Source organism: Onychostoma macrolepis, chromosome 13 (assembly GCF_012432095.1).
Source record: "Onychostoma macrolepis isolate SWU-2019 chromosome 13, ASM1243209v1, whole genome shotgun sequence".
Classification (NCBI taxonomy): Eukaryota; Metazoa; Chordata; class Actinopteri; order Cypriniformes; family Cyprinidae; genus Onychostoma; species Onychostoma macrolepis.
Window position 1 is genome coordinate 22,357,205 of NC_081167.1, and position 13,235 is coordinate 22,370,439.

The 13,235-nt window shown below is 38.2% G+C and overlaps 2 protein-coding genes across 3 annotated transcripts in view; one reads left to right on the forward strand and one right to left on the reverse strand.

Annotated features, from left to right (window-relative positions):
* Positions 1-13,235, forward strand: part of jag1b (jagged canonical Notch ligand 1b) — a 33,133-nt gene that overhangs the window by 10,504 nt on the left and 9,394 nt on the right. The window contains exons 4-17 of the mRNA XM_058795042.1: positions 1,827-2,078; positions 2,621-2,681; positions 5,398-5,528; positions 5,616-5,735; positions 8,334-8,447; positions 8,525-8,638; positions 8,721-8,834; positions 8,935-8,981; positions 9,968-10,141; positions 11,191-11,341; positions 11,995-12,159; positions 12,644-12,757; positions 12,851-12,964; positions 13,070-13,183. Coding sequence (XP_058651025.1) covers positions 1,827-2,078; positions 2,621-2,681; positions 5,398-5,528; positions 5,616-5,735; positions 8,334-8,447; positions 8,525-8,638; positions 8,721-8,834; positions 8,935-8,981; positions 9,968-10,141; positions 11,191-11,341; positions 11,995-12,159; positions 12,644-12,757; positions 12,851-12,964; positions 13,070-13,183 — 1,785 coding nt within the window. The remainder of the gene's footprint in view (positions 1-1,826; positions 2,079-2,620; positions 2,682-5,397; positions 5,529-5,615; positions 5,736-8,333; positions 8,448-8,524; positions 8,639-8,720; positions 8,835-8,934; positions 8,982-9,967; positions 10,142-11,190; positions 11,342-11,994; positions 12,160-12,643; positions 12,758-12,850; positions 12,965-13,069; positions 13,184-13,235) is intronic.
* The window catches only part of slx4ip (SLX4 interacting protein), a 56,276-nt gene continuing 48,795 nt past the window's right edge, over positions 5,755-13,235 (reverse strand). The window contains exons 9-10 of one of the 2 annotated variants that reach the window (XM_058795087.1): positions 10,910-10,942; positions 5,755-7,125 (exon numbers count right to left, since the gene is read on the reverse strand). In XM_058795087.1, coding sequence (XP_058651070.1) covers positions 10,932-10,942 — 11 coding nt within the window. In that variant the 3' untranslated portion in view covers positions 5,755-7,125; positions 10,910-10,931. Of the gene's footprint in view, positions 7,126-9,997; positions 10,133-10,909; positions 10,943-13,235 lie in introns of those variants that run through there. The other variant, XM_058795086.1, reaches the window with a different exon arrangement.

Here is a 13,235-nt window from a genome sequence, read left to right on the forward strand (position 1 = left end):
ATGCCACAACGACTCTCTGCATTCCAGAGTCCTATGAACTATAGGCCCACCTGGCCTCCATAATATCATCTCTTTTCACTCTTTCTACCTCCTCTAGGAATAAGTCTACCCATGTTGCATCAGAGTAATTTAAAGATTAATATTTATGTGAAAGGGAGGAATAGACATTTCACAGTCCCCTGTTCTAGGAAAATGGTGAAAGATATGAGCTGTCAGCTTACCTCATCTTCTGTGGTAGAAACAGCACAGTTAGAAATAGAGATGGAAAGTATAACCAAAGTCTTGTTAGTGTAGAAGCAATTTTACATCACTGTAACAATAAAATATATCATAATAATTTGTTTATAAACTATTATAATAAAGTTTATATAGCCTAATTAATAGGCATGTGGTAATTAATATTTTGGGATAAAACAGCGTAGAGTAAAATATTCACTGGATACATATATTGGAACTTGAACACAAACAAATAGATAATTATTCAAAAATTCAGTTAAAAATAAAGGGCTTGAAACATTGAATCTAACATTGTAATTGCTTGGCGTCTGCAAAAAGTGTATACTTTGCTTGATGTTATGCCAAACAAACACTCCAAACAAACAACAAAAGGTTTTCCACATCTTTACTTGTTTTGGACATGTTTCCTTCTGTATTTTCAGTCCTGCCTGCCGTCTGTGGTATAAACATTACCTGTACCACATTTCAACTGTCACATGTACAGAATGTGCTGTCATGATGCCCAGGACTGCATTTCAGACAGCATTGTAAACCTAAGTAAGATCATGGAGACTAATGGTGTAAACAGTGCTTTGGGAAACACAGCCCAGCCCTAGTTGGGAGTATAAGAATTTAAGGATGAAATCTGTGGGTGCGTGGGCGGGTGTTTGATTGTGGTCAGAGTGTTTGAAGGGAATACATGTCAGATTGCTTAGTTTACTAGTATTTACATGCATTTGTTTCCAGTAAGTGTCTCTCAGATTGTACATTTATCTGTTCTAATCAAGGGGTTTTCAAACTTGATGTCAAGGATGATTCCCTTCCATAAATATAAAGGCTGCTATTTATTTTAAGACTCATTTAGGGTTCTTTCACACAGAATGCGTTTTTGAATTCAACTTTTTTGCTTTTCCATTGTTTTTCTATATAAATATGCAATAGACGTGTTTGACCATTGAACTCGCGACTTGTGCAGCATCTCTAGATCTTTGTGAATGTGAATGTCCTCTTACATTGAAAAATATTATGGGTGATTTTATAAAAACAAATAAAAATTAAAAAATTAAAATTAGAATTTACTTTGTCATTTTACCAAATCCAAAATAAACAATTAAAATATTAGCTGGAAAAAAATGTAATAGAAAATAAGTTACTTAACTTATTGAAATAAGTATTAGTGCTAATTTAATACCAACTTTTTTTTTTTTTTTTTTCGCTGTAATTTTCCATGGACCCCTTGTGGTCACCTCCAGAAACTCAGTTTGAAAAACCCTGCTCTAATTCACTACTCTGCATGGGATCTGAATCTACTGGGCTGAATATGTCAGACAGAGAGACGGGGAAAGTGAGCAAGACACTGTTTATTCACTGATGTCATGAGTCCTGGCTGCTAGTAGGATTACATATTGTTTGCACAGTGTAATTAATAGTGATTGTGGCTTTTCCTTCAGCTATAAACATGAGGGGTCATTTTAGGCCAGCAATATCTTTAATCTGCAAGCAACTAGATATCGAGACATTGACGTTTCTCGGTTAACCTTTAACTCTTTGAATTGTGTGTGGTGTTATTGTGTCAAGGCCTTTCTAACTGTTACACATTGACTATGCAGGTGGAAAGCTCATCGAGAAAGCGTACCACTCTGGCATGATCAACCCAAATCGACAATGGCAGAGACTGACCCACAACGGCCCCATCGCTCAATTTGAGTACCAGATCCGGGTCACCTGCGATGAACACTACTACGGCTTTGGCTGCAACAAGTTCTGCCGGCCACGTGACGAGTTCTTTGGACATTACACCTGTGACCAGAATGGCAACAAGACCTGCCTGGAAGGATGGACGGGTCCTGACTGCAATACGGGTGAGCAAGTAGACTGTGTTTCTGTTGCTTTTTTTTTTGGCATTTATTTTATGCAAAATACAGTAAAAACAGTAAAATTGTGAAAATATTATTGCAATGTAAAATAATTGTTTTTTTTATTTTAATATAAAAATGTGATGCAAAGCTGAGTTTTCAGTAGCCATTACTCCAGTCTTCAGTGCCACATGTCACTTCAGAATACATTCTAATATACTGATTTGAAAGTGAAGTGAAATGTTTTGCAAAAAACTGTTGACTCAAATGCTTTCAAACAGTCGCCATTTTAAGAGGCTGGTGGGTGAGGGTAATAGTTTGAAATAAGCCGTGAACGGAGAGCGCAACACCCGAAGCCTGACGACAGGACTCAAATTAGAGTAGGATTCAGTTAGGCTGGTCAGGGGTTTGAAAGATTCCCGCCCCATACATTGCCAAAATGTTTTCATGGGTGAACAGGGGACATTGAGGCCCCTGGTATATCTTACAGCAAGGATGGGGAACAAACTTACTCTCATTCATCCTTTCCCACTCTTTCTGTTTTCCAGCGATCTGCAGACAAGGTTGCAGCACTGAACATGGATCTTGTAAGCAACCAGGTGGCTGCAAGTGAGTAATCTGCAATATTATTCTATATTTTGGTGGCATTTCCTGCAAAAAAGTACTTTACGCCGTCACCAGGTTTATTTTGTCCTCAACCTTGCTCTTTAACATTTTGAGCCAAACCTTGTTAAAGTGTGAAAGATGCAACAGTACAAGCTTTCACTGCAACTAGAGGGTCATGGTTAAATCTTGTTAGAATCCATGTGTCCTGCTTGACCTATCATGGTCTGATAGCTCAAGCTCTGTTTCTGGTCCACAGACAATGAAAGCACAGATTACTGACATCCACCTCCAAATATTCCAACATGGCTGACATTTAGCAGTGAAACGGTGTCAATAAGGCCATGTTGTAAAAACAACTGAAGCACAAAGCTATTTTTAGCCATTTTACTTTTGTCTGGCGAGATGTCGAAGCCTTATCTACAAACCATCATTTGCCAAGTTCAATCTTTAATTGGGTTTTAAAATGCACTGCTTGTTTTACTAATGATGTATGAATTTGGCCACAGGGGAAGAGAAAGTGATGTGTTTCTGTGTGTGTGTTCGTATACAGCTATAGCTCAGTGATTTATGAGTGCATAATAAATACTTTTCTTCTCTTTTGTAACACTGATGCACATAAAAAGAAAAGTCAATCTAACTGGCTTGTTTAATGTGTAATAAAATAACATGGTGGTTTATTCTATTGTGTTGTTTCCCTAGAGAACAGAATTTGAAGTGATTTTTTTTTTTTGTCCTTCCATAGCAGCATGTTTTCCTTGACATTTTCTTGAGTTAGGTTTTGCTTTGTAATATGTACGATTGCAGCATGCATGGAAAAAATGCATAAACAAGGCTTTCTGAAGTTATTTGCTTCGTGTAACTTATTTGTGTTGAGTAGGGCATCGAGTTAATGAAAATTGAATTTATTGCGCAACAAACTGATCTTCTTTTGGTTGGGGCAAGTCATGGCAGGTTTTGCATTGGGCTTTTTCTGTTTTTTCGTCGGTTCGTTATAGGTGTTTGCATGTTTTTTGGTCAACAGACTGACGTTGGTGATGTTTTGTTACAAAGATCGCTTTTGTTTGAGTAATTCTCATCATTGTACCATCTCTGAAAGCGTTCAGGATCAAGGCTGGAAGTCTACGGAATTCAATGTATACTAAAACCTCAGCTCTTTGTTACATTTGGCATGATTATATCCCATTACCTATTCATCTCTCACTGAAAGCTTGCCAGAACACACAACCATGCAATTGTGCAACTGTTGTAACAAGAGCTCTTACTGTGCTAAATTGGAACCGCCGAGGCCTACGGTCGAGGTGAAAATGTTACTCAGGCATGCTGCTTTAATGCCATATTCTTGCTTTAATATCATTCAAAGTCACTTCTAAGACATTGCTGATGTGAAATAGGGTTTTGTGAATGTTTCTCATAGTCGAAATCTTCTCGCACGTTTAAAAATAGTTGTCTTTAATCACAGAGAGAGGTTTCCTCAACCACCGTGTTTATTTTTACAGCTGAACTGCCGCCTCAGGCTAATTGTTTTCTTTTTTCCCCAGAGGGCAGTCTGTTTTCCTGTGGCTAAGCGCTCAAGTGACTTAGTATCTCATCTGAATCCTTCTTTAAGGAGCAGGTTATCGCTCAGGCTGTTTAATTACTGCCATCTTAAGGGGGAAGTGTAGGAGAGAGCTGTTGCTGAGCTGTTTTGGAGATGGCTTTTAATTACAGGCTTAGAGATATTCTGTGGCTGTAGATCTGACTCAGTTTTTTCGTTCCCTGGGTGGAGAAAGGCTGCATGGGAACAGGAGTGAGAATGCAAAAGAACCCGCCATAAATATATTGGCCAATGGAGCAGTTTACAAACACAATCCCCCACCCAGACGGTCCGAGCAGTTCTGGGGCCAAGCCGCTCCGCTTTTATTGAGACAGAGTGTCCTGCCACAAGCTAATGTTAGTCTCTCTAAAAGACCCAGTGGAGTTTTAAAGCTGCTGTTTGTTGTTTGCATGGCTTGGCATTAAATAATCAGACAAGAAGTTGTCGGCGGTTCCCTTTTCCCAGTGGACTGGAGCAAACTTTTAAAACAGGGTTTATGAAAGGGTAACCTTTTAGCATTGAACGCCCTGAAAAACAACACTTTTCTCAAAGTTTTGATAAGTACTTTGAGAAAATGATGGCAAATTATGCTTTAGAAAATCACTACACATTGTTTTCGTGTGGTGTTTTCGTTATAAACAGAACATATTTCTTCAGCCCTGACGCCTCTGACGAAAATGAGAGAACATTTTTTGCACTGTTAATCTCATCATGAAACTACTGACTTTGTTATTCATTCTCTAAATGATAATAAATTTTCTTCTAAAATTAGCATTTTTATCAGGCTCCTATATTTATGTTCAGTTATTTCACTTTAATTGCACATTATCTTAACTAAAATGTTATTAGTGTTAACTCAATTTGTATGCCATTTTATTCAGAAATAAAAAAATGGGTAAAATGGAAAATCAAACTACATGAACTGAACTGAAATGTAGTGGGTATTTTGGTCTCAGAGGTCAAAATCAATATGATTAAAACAAAAAACTAAAAAATTTACATTATCACTAAAAATTCCTCTGGTATATATATATATATATATATATATACATACATATACAGCCATTTAGTGACACTTGCAGTTTTTAGTGGTCATTTAATTTGCATTTGTAAAACCTTGCCTTAGTGTCTATTTGTCTTTTTCAGGTGTCTGTACGGCTGGCAGGGTCCATACTGTGATAAGTGCATCCCTCACCCGGGCTGTGTACATGGAACTTGCGTTGAACCCTGGCAGTGCCTCTGTGACACTAACTGGGGTGGACAACTCTGTGACAAAGGTAAGCACGCATCAATTTGTCTTTTATTCTGTTTTTGTTTCCTAACATTCATAATCCTAACATACTAATCCTGTTCTTAACTCTCAGATCTTAACTACTGTGGAACTCACCAGCCGTGTCTGAATGGAGGAACGTGCAGCAATACAGGACCTGACAAGTACCAGTGCTCTTGTGAAGATGGCTACTCTGGGGTCAACTGTGAAAGAGGTGAATACGTCAGGCTAGCCACACTTTCAAACATCATACTAGAGTCTGGTTCAGTTTGCAGATTGTGGCCAAAAACGTCCAATTAGTCAGGAAAGATCTGTCTGACTGACATGAAACGTGGCCAATCACACATTGTTAGGTGTTTGTTAATCTAAAATAGTGATATCACAATAATAAACCAATCAGATATGGTGATTTTTCACCATTTTGTATTCAGTATGCATCAGACCGTTTTGAGGCTGAGACTAGATGTTTTGTGTGGCAAATGTCAGTATTGTGCTTTCTCAAAGTGTTCGTTTTCCTGTTTCTTTGTTTTTATTTCAACATAGTTGATCTCTTTATTCCATTTTAAGGTTTCCTTTTTGTATTTTCCATTTAAATATGGTGTGTTTCAAGTTTGCCAAGTTTACAAGAAGTTTGATTTGAAGTTAATGTTTGTTCTGGCCATCAGATTTCAGTTCCACAGAAGGAATTTCATCAAGTGTGCACTTACTGTAGCAATGAGTGTAAAACAAAATTGTCATTCTACTGCAATGAAATATCTAAAGCATAAAACAGTGGTGTATCGGTTAATGCACATTTTGAATATAAATGAGAGTTGGACTGATGCACTGCATTATAAAGAATCTCTTGATGCACTTTCAAAAATAAATGAGAAAAAATGGTACTTTTAGGGGTTTAAAGGATTGAGTTTGTAGCTTATCTACCCTTAAAAGGTGCAAATTACTAACTTAGAGTTGTATATGTACCCTTAAGGTACTACTATGAACACTTTATGCGTAAATAAAGCAAACATTTGTACCTTAGGGACTTGTTTTTTGAGTGTGTGTTTTATTGTAGCAGTACTGCCCAAAAGTTTTATCATCTTTCCTTGTTTACGACTCTGAAACATAATGACACTGTAGCTGCTTGAAACTTGATACAAGGAGCAGTTTAGATGCAGTCGTTTGAATTTGATCGTCTTGTTTGATGAATCTTAACAGTCATTATGCGCTGCTTTCTGCGTTTCTGTTGGCACGAGTCCATTTTATACACAATGCCATTTTGTTATTGACACCAAGTCAAATTCTGCAGCAGTGTCATTGCATTCTGGTATAGCAAGATGGAAAAGGGTGTAGAGAGCCTATGGGGGATCAGATGATGTCAGACCACGGGCCTTAACTGTCTACAGTGTCAGGAAGGGCGCCCAGGTCTGCTAATCCTCTGTTATGATATGTCCTGCCAGTGAATCTCGTCTGTTTTGACAGTCAGTGGTTGGATGGGTATAGTGATGAAATCTGCCAGATGGACCGTCATGGCTTTTTTCCTCCCCATACTCCTCTCGGATTCATATGATCCAGATTCAAGCCCTCAGGGTGGTGACAACCTCCTGGGGCAGTGAAATCTTCCCCTATCCAAACCATTGGAGGGATCGTTCAGTCTTAAGCAGGAAGATAAAAGCTTAACTAACTGTTAAGTCATGTGACTATAGTGCAAAGGTTAGATCAACATACATATCAGACCTATAGTTCACCCAGAAATAAATCCCCATGTAGTTTATTTCTTCTGTTTAACTAATTTTTGTTTCAATATAATGATCATAAGGCTTTACAGAAGAATTGACCTATCGGTAAGCCCCTCCCCTCGAACGCAGACTAGCCAATGGCAGTCGAGTATCAGTTGCACGGGGAGCGGAACTCGGACATCTTTAGGTTTCAGCACCATAGAGAAACATTGGAAGATCCGAAGCTCGCATCGGTTTTATGGGGTTTATGCTTCAAAAATGGAAAAAACGATGTGCCTGGGGTACTCGTAACACTGATTCCAGGTATCCTGAGAGGATGGGCGATATAATTTAATTTATTACATTTCCTGAATCCAAACAAAACAGAGCAAAATGTCCCTATGTATTCACCCCAATACAAATGAAGACAAAAACGTTCATTTTCTGGTTGTCATACACAAGTTACCGTTTTCATCTGCTCAAGCAGAACGTTAATGTTATCTTGTGCTTTAGCAAGGTATCTCTGGCTAAAACTAGCTAACGTTAAAGTTAGTGAGTCCATGCTAATGTACAAACATAAATAGCGGACTGTTCTCGCGTCTTGTACAGTGTAGGTCAAAAACACACAAATGTAGGTCTACATTTCAGTGCCTCTCCATATTAAACTGGTTAAATGTGCATTAATTTAATCGTACCCTGCGATACATGAACAGTGTTGATCCTGCATGTTGACATCCGCGATCGTTCTGATCGACCGTAATAATCCCGCTTACATTGTGATCTGTAAACCCTCGCTTCGAGTTACCCACCGTATTTATTTTTAAATATTTTATAAATCCCTCCATGGAATATTTAATTCCCATTTGGTGGCCTTCTGTGTCCAAAATTGTGCAAAAACATCGTGGGACAAGGTTTTCACACTGTAGCTGTCACTGAAAGAAAGTAAGCAACTCAGTTTGTTTGTCCGAGGGAGCAACAGTAACTAAGGGGGGCGGGGCTTACCGATAGGTCAATTGTACGAGTTTGAAACACCATGAGGGTAAATAATGACAGATTTTCAGGTGAAAAATCAATAAAAACTGCAAGCAAGTGATACTATATGCTTGCGTTCGCAGCTGAACACGCCTGTCTGTCCAACCCTTGTGCGAATGGAGGGATGTGCAAGGAGACCAGTCAGGGTTACGAGTGTCACTGTGCAGTTGGCTGGAGCGGCCCATCATGCGAAATCAGTAAGAAGGCGCACAAACACACTCAGAAGAAAATATCCAGAAACTCTTGATTTGTCTAACCTGCTTTGATCTTATAGATGTGGATGATTGTACACCCAACCCATGCAAACATGGAGGCACCTGTCAGGATTTGGTTAATGGCTTCAAATGTACCTGCCCTCCTCACTGGACCGGCAAAATGTGTCTGATTGGTGAGAGATTAGTAAAGCAATTTGAAGCTTGACTTTCATCATACTTTTAACTAGGAGTTAATCACGAAATTTATTTTCAAAGATGCCAATGAATGTGAGGACAAGCCATGTGTGAATGCCAAGTCATGCCACAATCTGATTGGTGCATATTTCTGCGAGTGTCTTCCTGGCTGGACGGGTCAGAATTGTGATATAAGTGAGTATACCAATCTTTTTATCTCACAAGCATGCGCTTTTGTAAATTTCTATCTGCTGTTTTTGGCTTAAATATTCAGACTTATTTCTCTCAATTTCAGACATAAATGACTGTCAGGGTCAATGTCTGAATGGAGGAACTTGCAAGGTAGGAGATCTTCTGATGTTTTACTATCAGTGTACACTACTGTTTAAAAGTTTGGGGTTAGAAAGAAATTAAAACGTTTATTCAGCAAAAGTGACAGTTAACTTTTATAATGTTACAAAAAACTATTTCAAATACATACTGTTCTTTTGAACTTTCTATTCATCAAACATTTCCACAAAAATATCAACATTTATAATAATAATAATAATAATAATATGAAATAATGCACCAAATCAGCATATTAGAATGATTTCTGAAGGATCATGTGACACTGGAGTAATGCCTGAAAATTCAGCTTTGACATCACAAGAATAAAAGTACATTTTATAATACATTAATTTAGAAAACAGTTATTAGGAATAGCATTAAAATTTCACCATATTTCTGTTTTTACTGTATTTTTGAGCAAATAACTGCAACCTTTGTGAAGATAAGAGACGTCTTTTAAAAAATATCTTACTGACCCTAAACTTGTAATATTCTGTTGTTTCATTTAAGTAGGAAGGGGCTGGCATGTAAAGCGGCCAAGTACAGCTAATTATTTTGTATGTGATGTTTAGTGATGGGTTTATCTGAAATCGGATATAACTGAGAACAAAATGGAATGTACAGGTGTGCTCAAGGATATCCCTTTTAATTGCTACTGACTGCTTCAAACAAAACTCTCGAGTCATTTTCTACGGCTTAATGCCATGAACCTCTCAAACTTTGACTAGTTCATCTCCAGAAGGGCTTATTGTTGAAGACTAGAAACTGTAAACATCCAGAACAGAAACATGGGTGCCGTCTGAGGCTGATAAATTGATACCATTCATTCTCAGAAGTGCTGTACAAAAAAATGCAAGCCTTCTAAGTTGAACATTTATTTTTGGAGGTTAGTGCCAGGAAAGTATGCCCATGATTATGGCACAGAGACGATTTTACCTTGGTCATTACACTGAGTTGTAGTTGTAGCTTTTTAACATTCTAGCTCTCATCTTTGACAGGATTTGGTGAATGGTTACCGCTGTCTTTGCCCTCCTGGCTATTCGGGTGAACACTGTGACAAGGACGTGGACGAGTGTGCTAGCAGTCCCTGCCTAAATGGTGGCCAGTGTCAGGATGAAGTCAATGGATTTCAGTGTCTGTGTCCTGCCGGCTTCTCGGGTCACCTGTGTCAGGTGAGAGAAAGTCCTGTTTTCTTTCCAGACTATTGATATCTTTGTATATAAAATACTTGAATCATAGTTACTGTATATACTGTATACTTATTTTTGAACTCCCCAAAAAACAAAAATTATTTGAAATGGTTCATAACAATCTGGTATCATTACCGAGCCAACCTCAGCTAAAAATAAGACTCGAAACATACAAACCTAGAGTTAAACTGTTGCTAAACTGGACACTTAATGCACCAAAAAAATAAATAAATTGCTCCCATAAAGATGTGTTTAAACGGTATAGCAGAACTTTGACATTTCTATTAGTACACACTATTGTTCAAACATTTGGGGTTGCTAAGCTTTTTAATGTATTTGAAAGAAGTCTCTTATGCACTTGGATCAAAAATACATTAAAAACAGTAATATTGTGAAATAGTAGTTTCCTATTTTAATATATTTTAAAATATTATTTATTTCTGTAAATCTTCAGCAGCCATTACTCCAGTTTTCAGCGTCACATAATTCTTCAGAAATAATTCTAATATGTTCATTTGCTTTCAAGAAACATTTCTTCTTATTATTCATGTTAAAAACAGTTGTGTTGCTTAATATTTTTGTGGAAGCCATAACTTTTTTCAGGATTCTTTGATGAATGGAAAGTTCAAACAGCATTTATTTGAAATATAAATATTTTATAACATCATAAATGTCTTTACTGTATCAATTTAATGTATCTTAGCTGAATAAAAGTATTCATTTCTTTAAAAACGTTTAAACGGTGCATACCTTCATCCACCTTCGTACAGCTCTAGTTGTACCCTGAAGAAAGAGAGAGACAAAGAAAGACGGGCTAGGTTTGAGACAGGCAGGGTTTGGCTAGCTCTTTAAAATATTCTTCTATTTGTTTTTATTCTCCTGAGCGTTTTGGTGCACTTTTTCCTGGCAGACGCTGTGTTGAGGCTGTTAAGGGTTGCTCTGTGTTTTCTAAGAATCCAAAAATGCCTGGATATCATTTTCCCCTCATCATTGAGCTCTTTTCTCCTCTTGTAAATCTTTCTCTGGTGTAGCTGGATATCGATTACTGCCAGCCCAACCCATGTCAGAACGGCGCGCAGTGTTTCAACCTGGCCTCGGACTACTTCTGCAAATGTCCCGATGACTACGAGGGTAAAAACTGCTCTCACCTGAAGGACCATTGTCGAACCACATCATGCCAAGGTGAGAAATCTCAGTCTCTGAGACGGATCCCGTCTCGATATCTCTTTGTAAACCGCCCCTAAAACCCAGAGTAAGATGATCTGCCAGTTGCATGCCATTGTTCAGCTGCTGAGTAAAAGTAGATTACAGGCCCGTGGACTCTCCCACCACCTTCAGGGGGAAAGATGAGGAAAAAGAACTCATATTTTGTTACATGAGGCTTTTTCAGCCCATGGTGAGCTATTTGACAGTAACCTCCCTGGACACACAGCTCACATACACACAGTCTCCTAAACACTTTCTCCATTACCAAATCCTCCTGAACGTTTGCCAGTTTTTTAACAGCTCTGTGTGTGTTCTTCGTGGTAATGACTTGGTGGGATTCTCTGCCTTGGATGTTTAAAAGTGTGTGTGTGTGTGTGTGTGTGTGTGTGTGTGTGTGTGTGTTTGAGGAGGGGCAAACCCCACAGCTAGATAAGCCCATCAAGTTTCTTTCAACTTTCAGGGCTTATGTGCATTAAATGGCCTCCTCATACACATAAAAACTTCATAAATATTGAAATTAACTGGAAGAATGGGTAATGTGGGTTTAGTGTAGATTTTGTAGGTTTTATTTCACAATGAACCCAGAGTTTTAACAGCTGGGTTTTTGTCTTTCTCTGAAACTTTCACAGTGATTGACAGCTGCACTGTTGCTGTGGCATCCAACAGTACGCCGGAAGGGGTGCGATATATCTCCTCAAATGTCTGTGGTCCTCACGGACGCTGCAGGAGTCAGGCCGGAGGCCAGTTTACGTGCGAATGTCAGGAAGGATTCAGAGGCACCTACTGCCATGAGAGTAAGACTAAACATTATTATCGGATTATAGGCACGCACCGATATTTTGGTTATTTTCATTTTACGGCCCGGTTTCAAAATTCCAGACCATTTTTTTCTTAATACATTTTTATTTTTATGTTTAAAACACTAAAATCTAAAATCAGTTGTTTTAAATGCTCCGTGTGAATTTAAGCATCATAATGTTATAAGTCTGATAAATGACTTGCTAAATGTTGCATTTAACAGTGTTAAGTTATTAGTGTTTTTGAAAATTAACTTTAAGTGCGCTTTAGATGTCAGCAAAGGTAATCTCAGTGTAAAAGTACAGAAAATGAGCTTGCTCAATTAAAATTGCAATAACAACCAATCAATATCAGTATCAACCACAATGAACAAAATCATTAATATCGGCTGATAATCGATTGTGCATAATTGATATTGTGCATCCTTATAATCTATGTAGATGATCCTAAATTTTGTGGTGTCTATGGTCTTTTTTTCAGATATAAACGACTGTGAGAGTAACCCATGTCGCAATGGCGGTACTTGCATTGATAAGGTGAACGTTTATCAGTGCATTTGTGCTGACGGCTGGGAAGGAGTTCACTGCGAAATCAGTATGTTCACTTGAATAGATTTTTCTCTGCTTTTGTTAAATGTTTGTGCTTCTTTAAGCTCATTTTCTTATTCTTTTCTCCCCATTTTTTCAGACATCGATGACTGCAGCTTGAACCCCTGCCTGAACAAGGGAGCATGTCAAGACCTGGTGAACGATTTCTACTGTGAATGTAGAAATGGCTGGAAGGGAAAAACCTGCCACTCCCGTAAGAAAGACTATTTTTATGACCCACCCAGTTTGCTGAGTTTTTGTTTGTGTGTGAGCATGTAAATATGGTTATAGAATACTATTGGATCAACTGTAATTTCAGGTGATAGTCAATGTGATGAAGCCACATGCAATAATGGAGGTACATGCCATGATGAAGGGGACATCTTCAAATGCAAGTGCTCACCTGGCTGGGAAGGAGCCACATGTAACATAGGTCAGTTTGGGTGACGCCCATTCACTTTCTCTATCTTAGAATGTGAAAAATA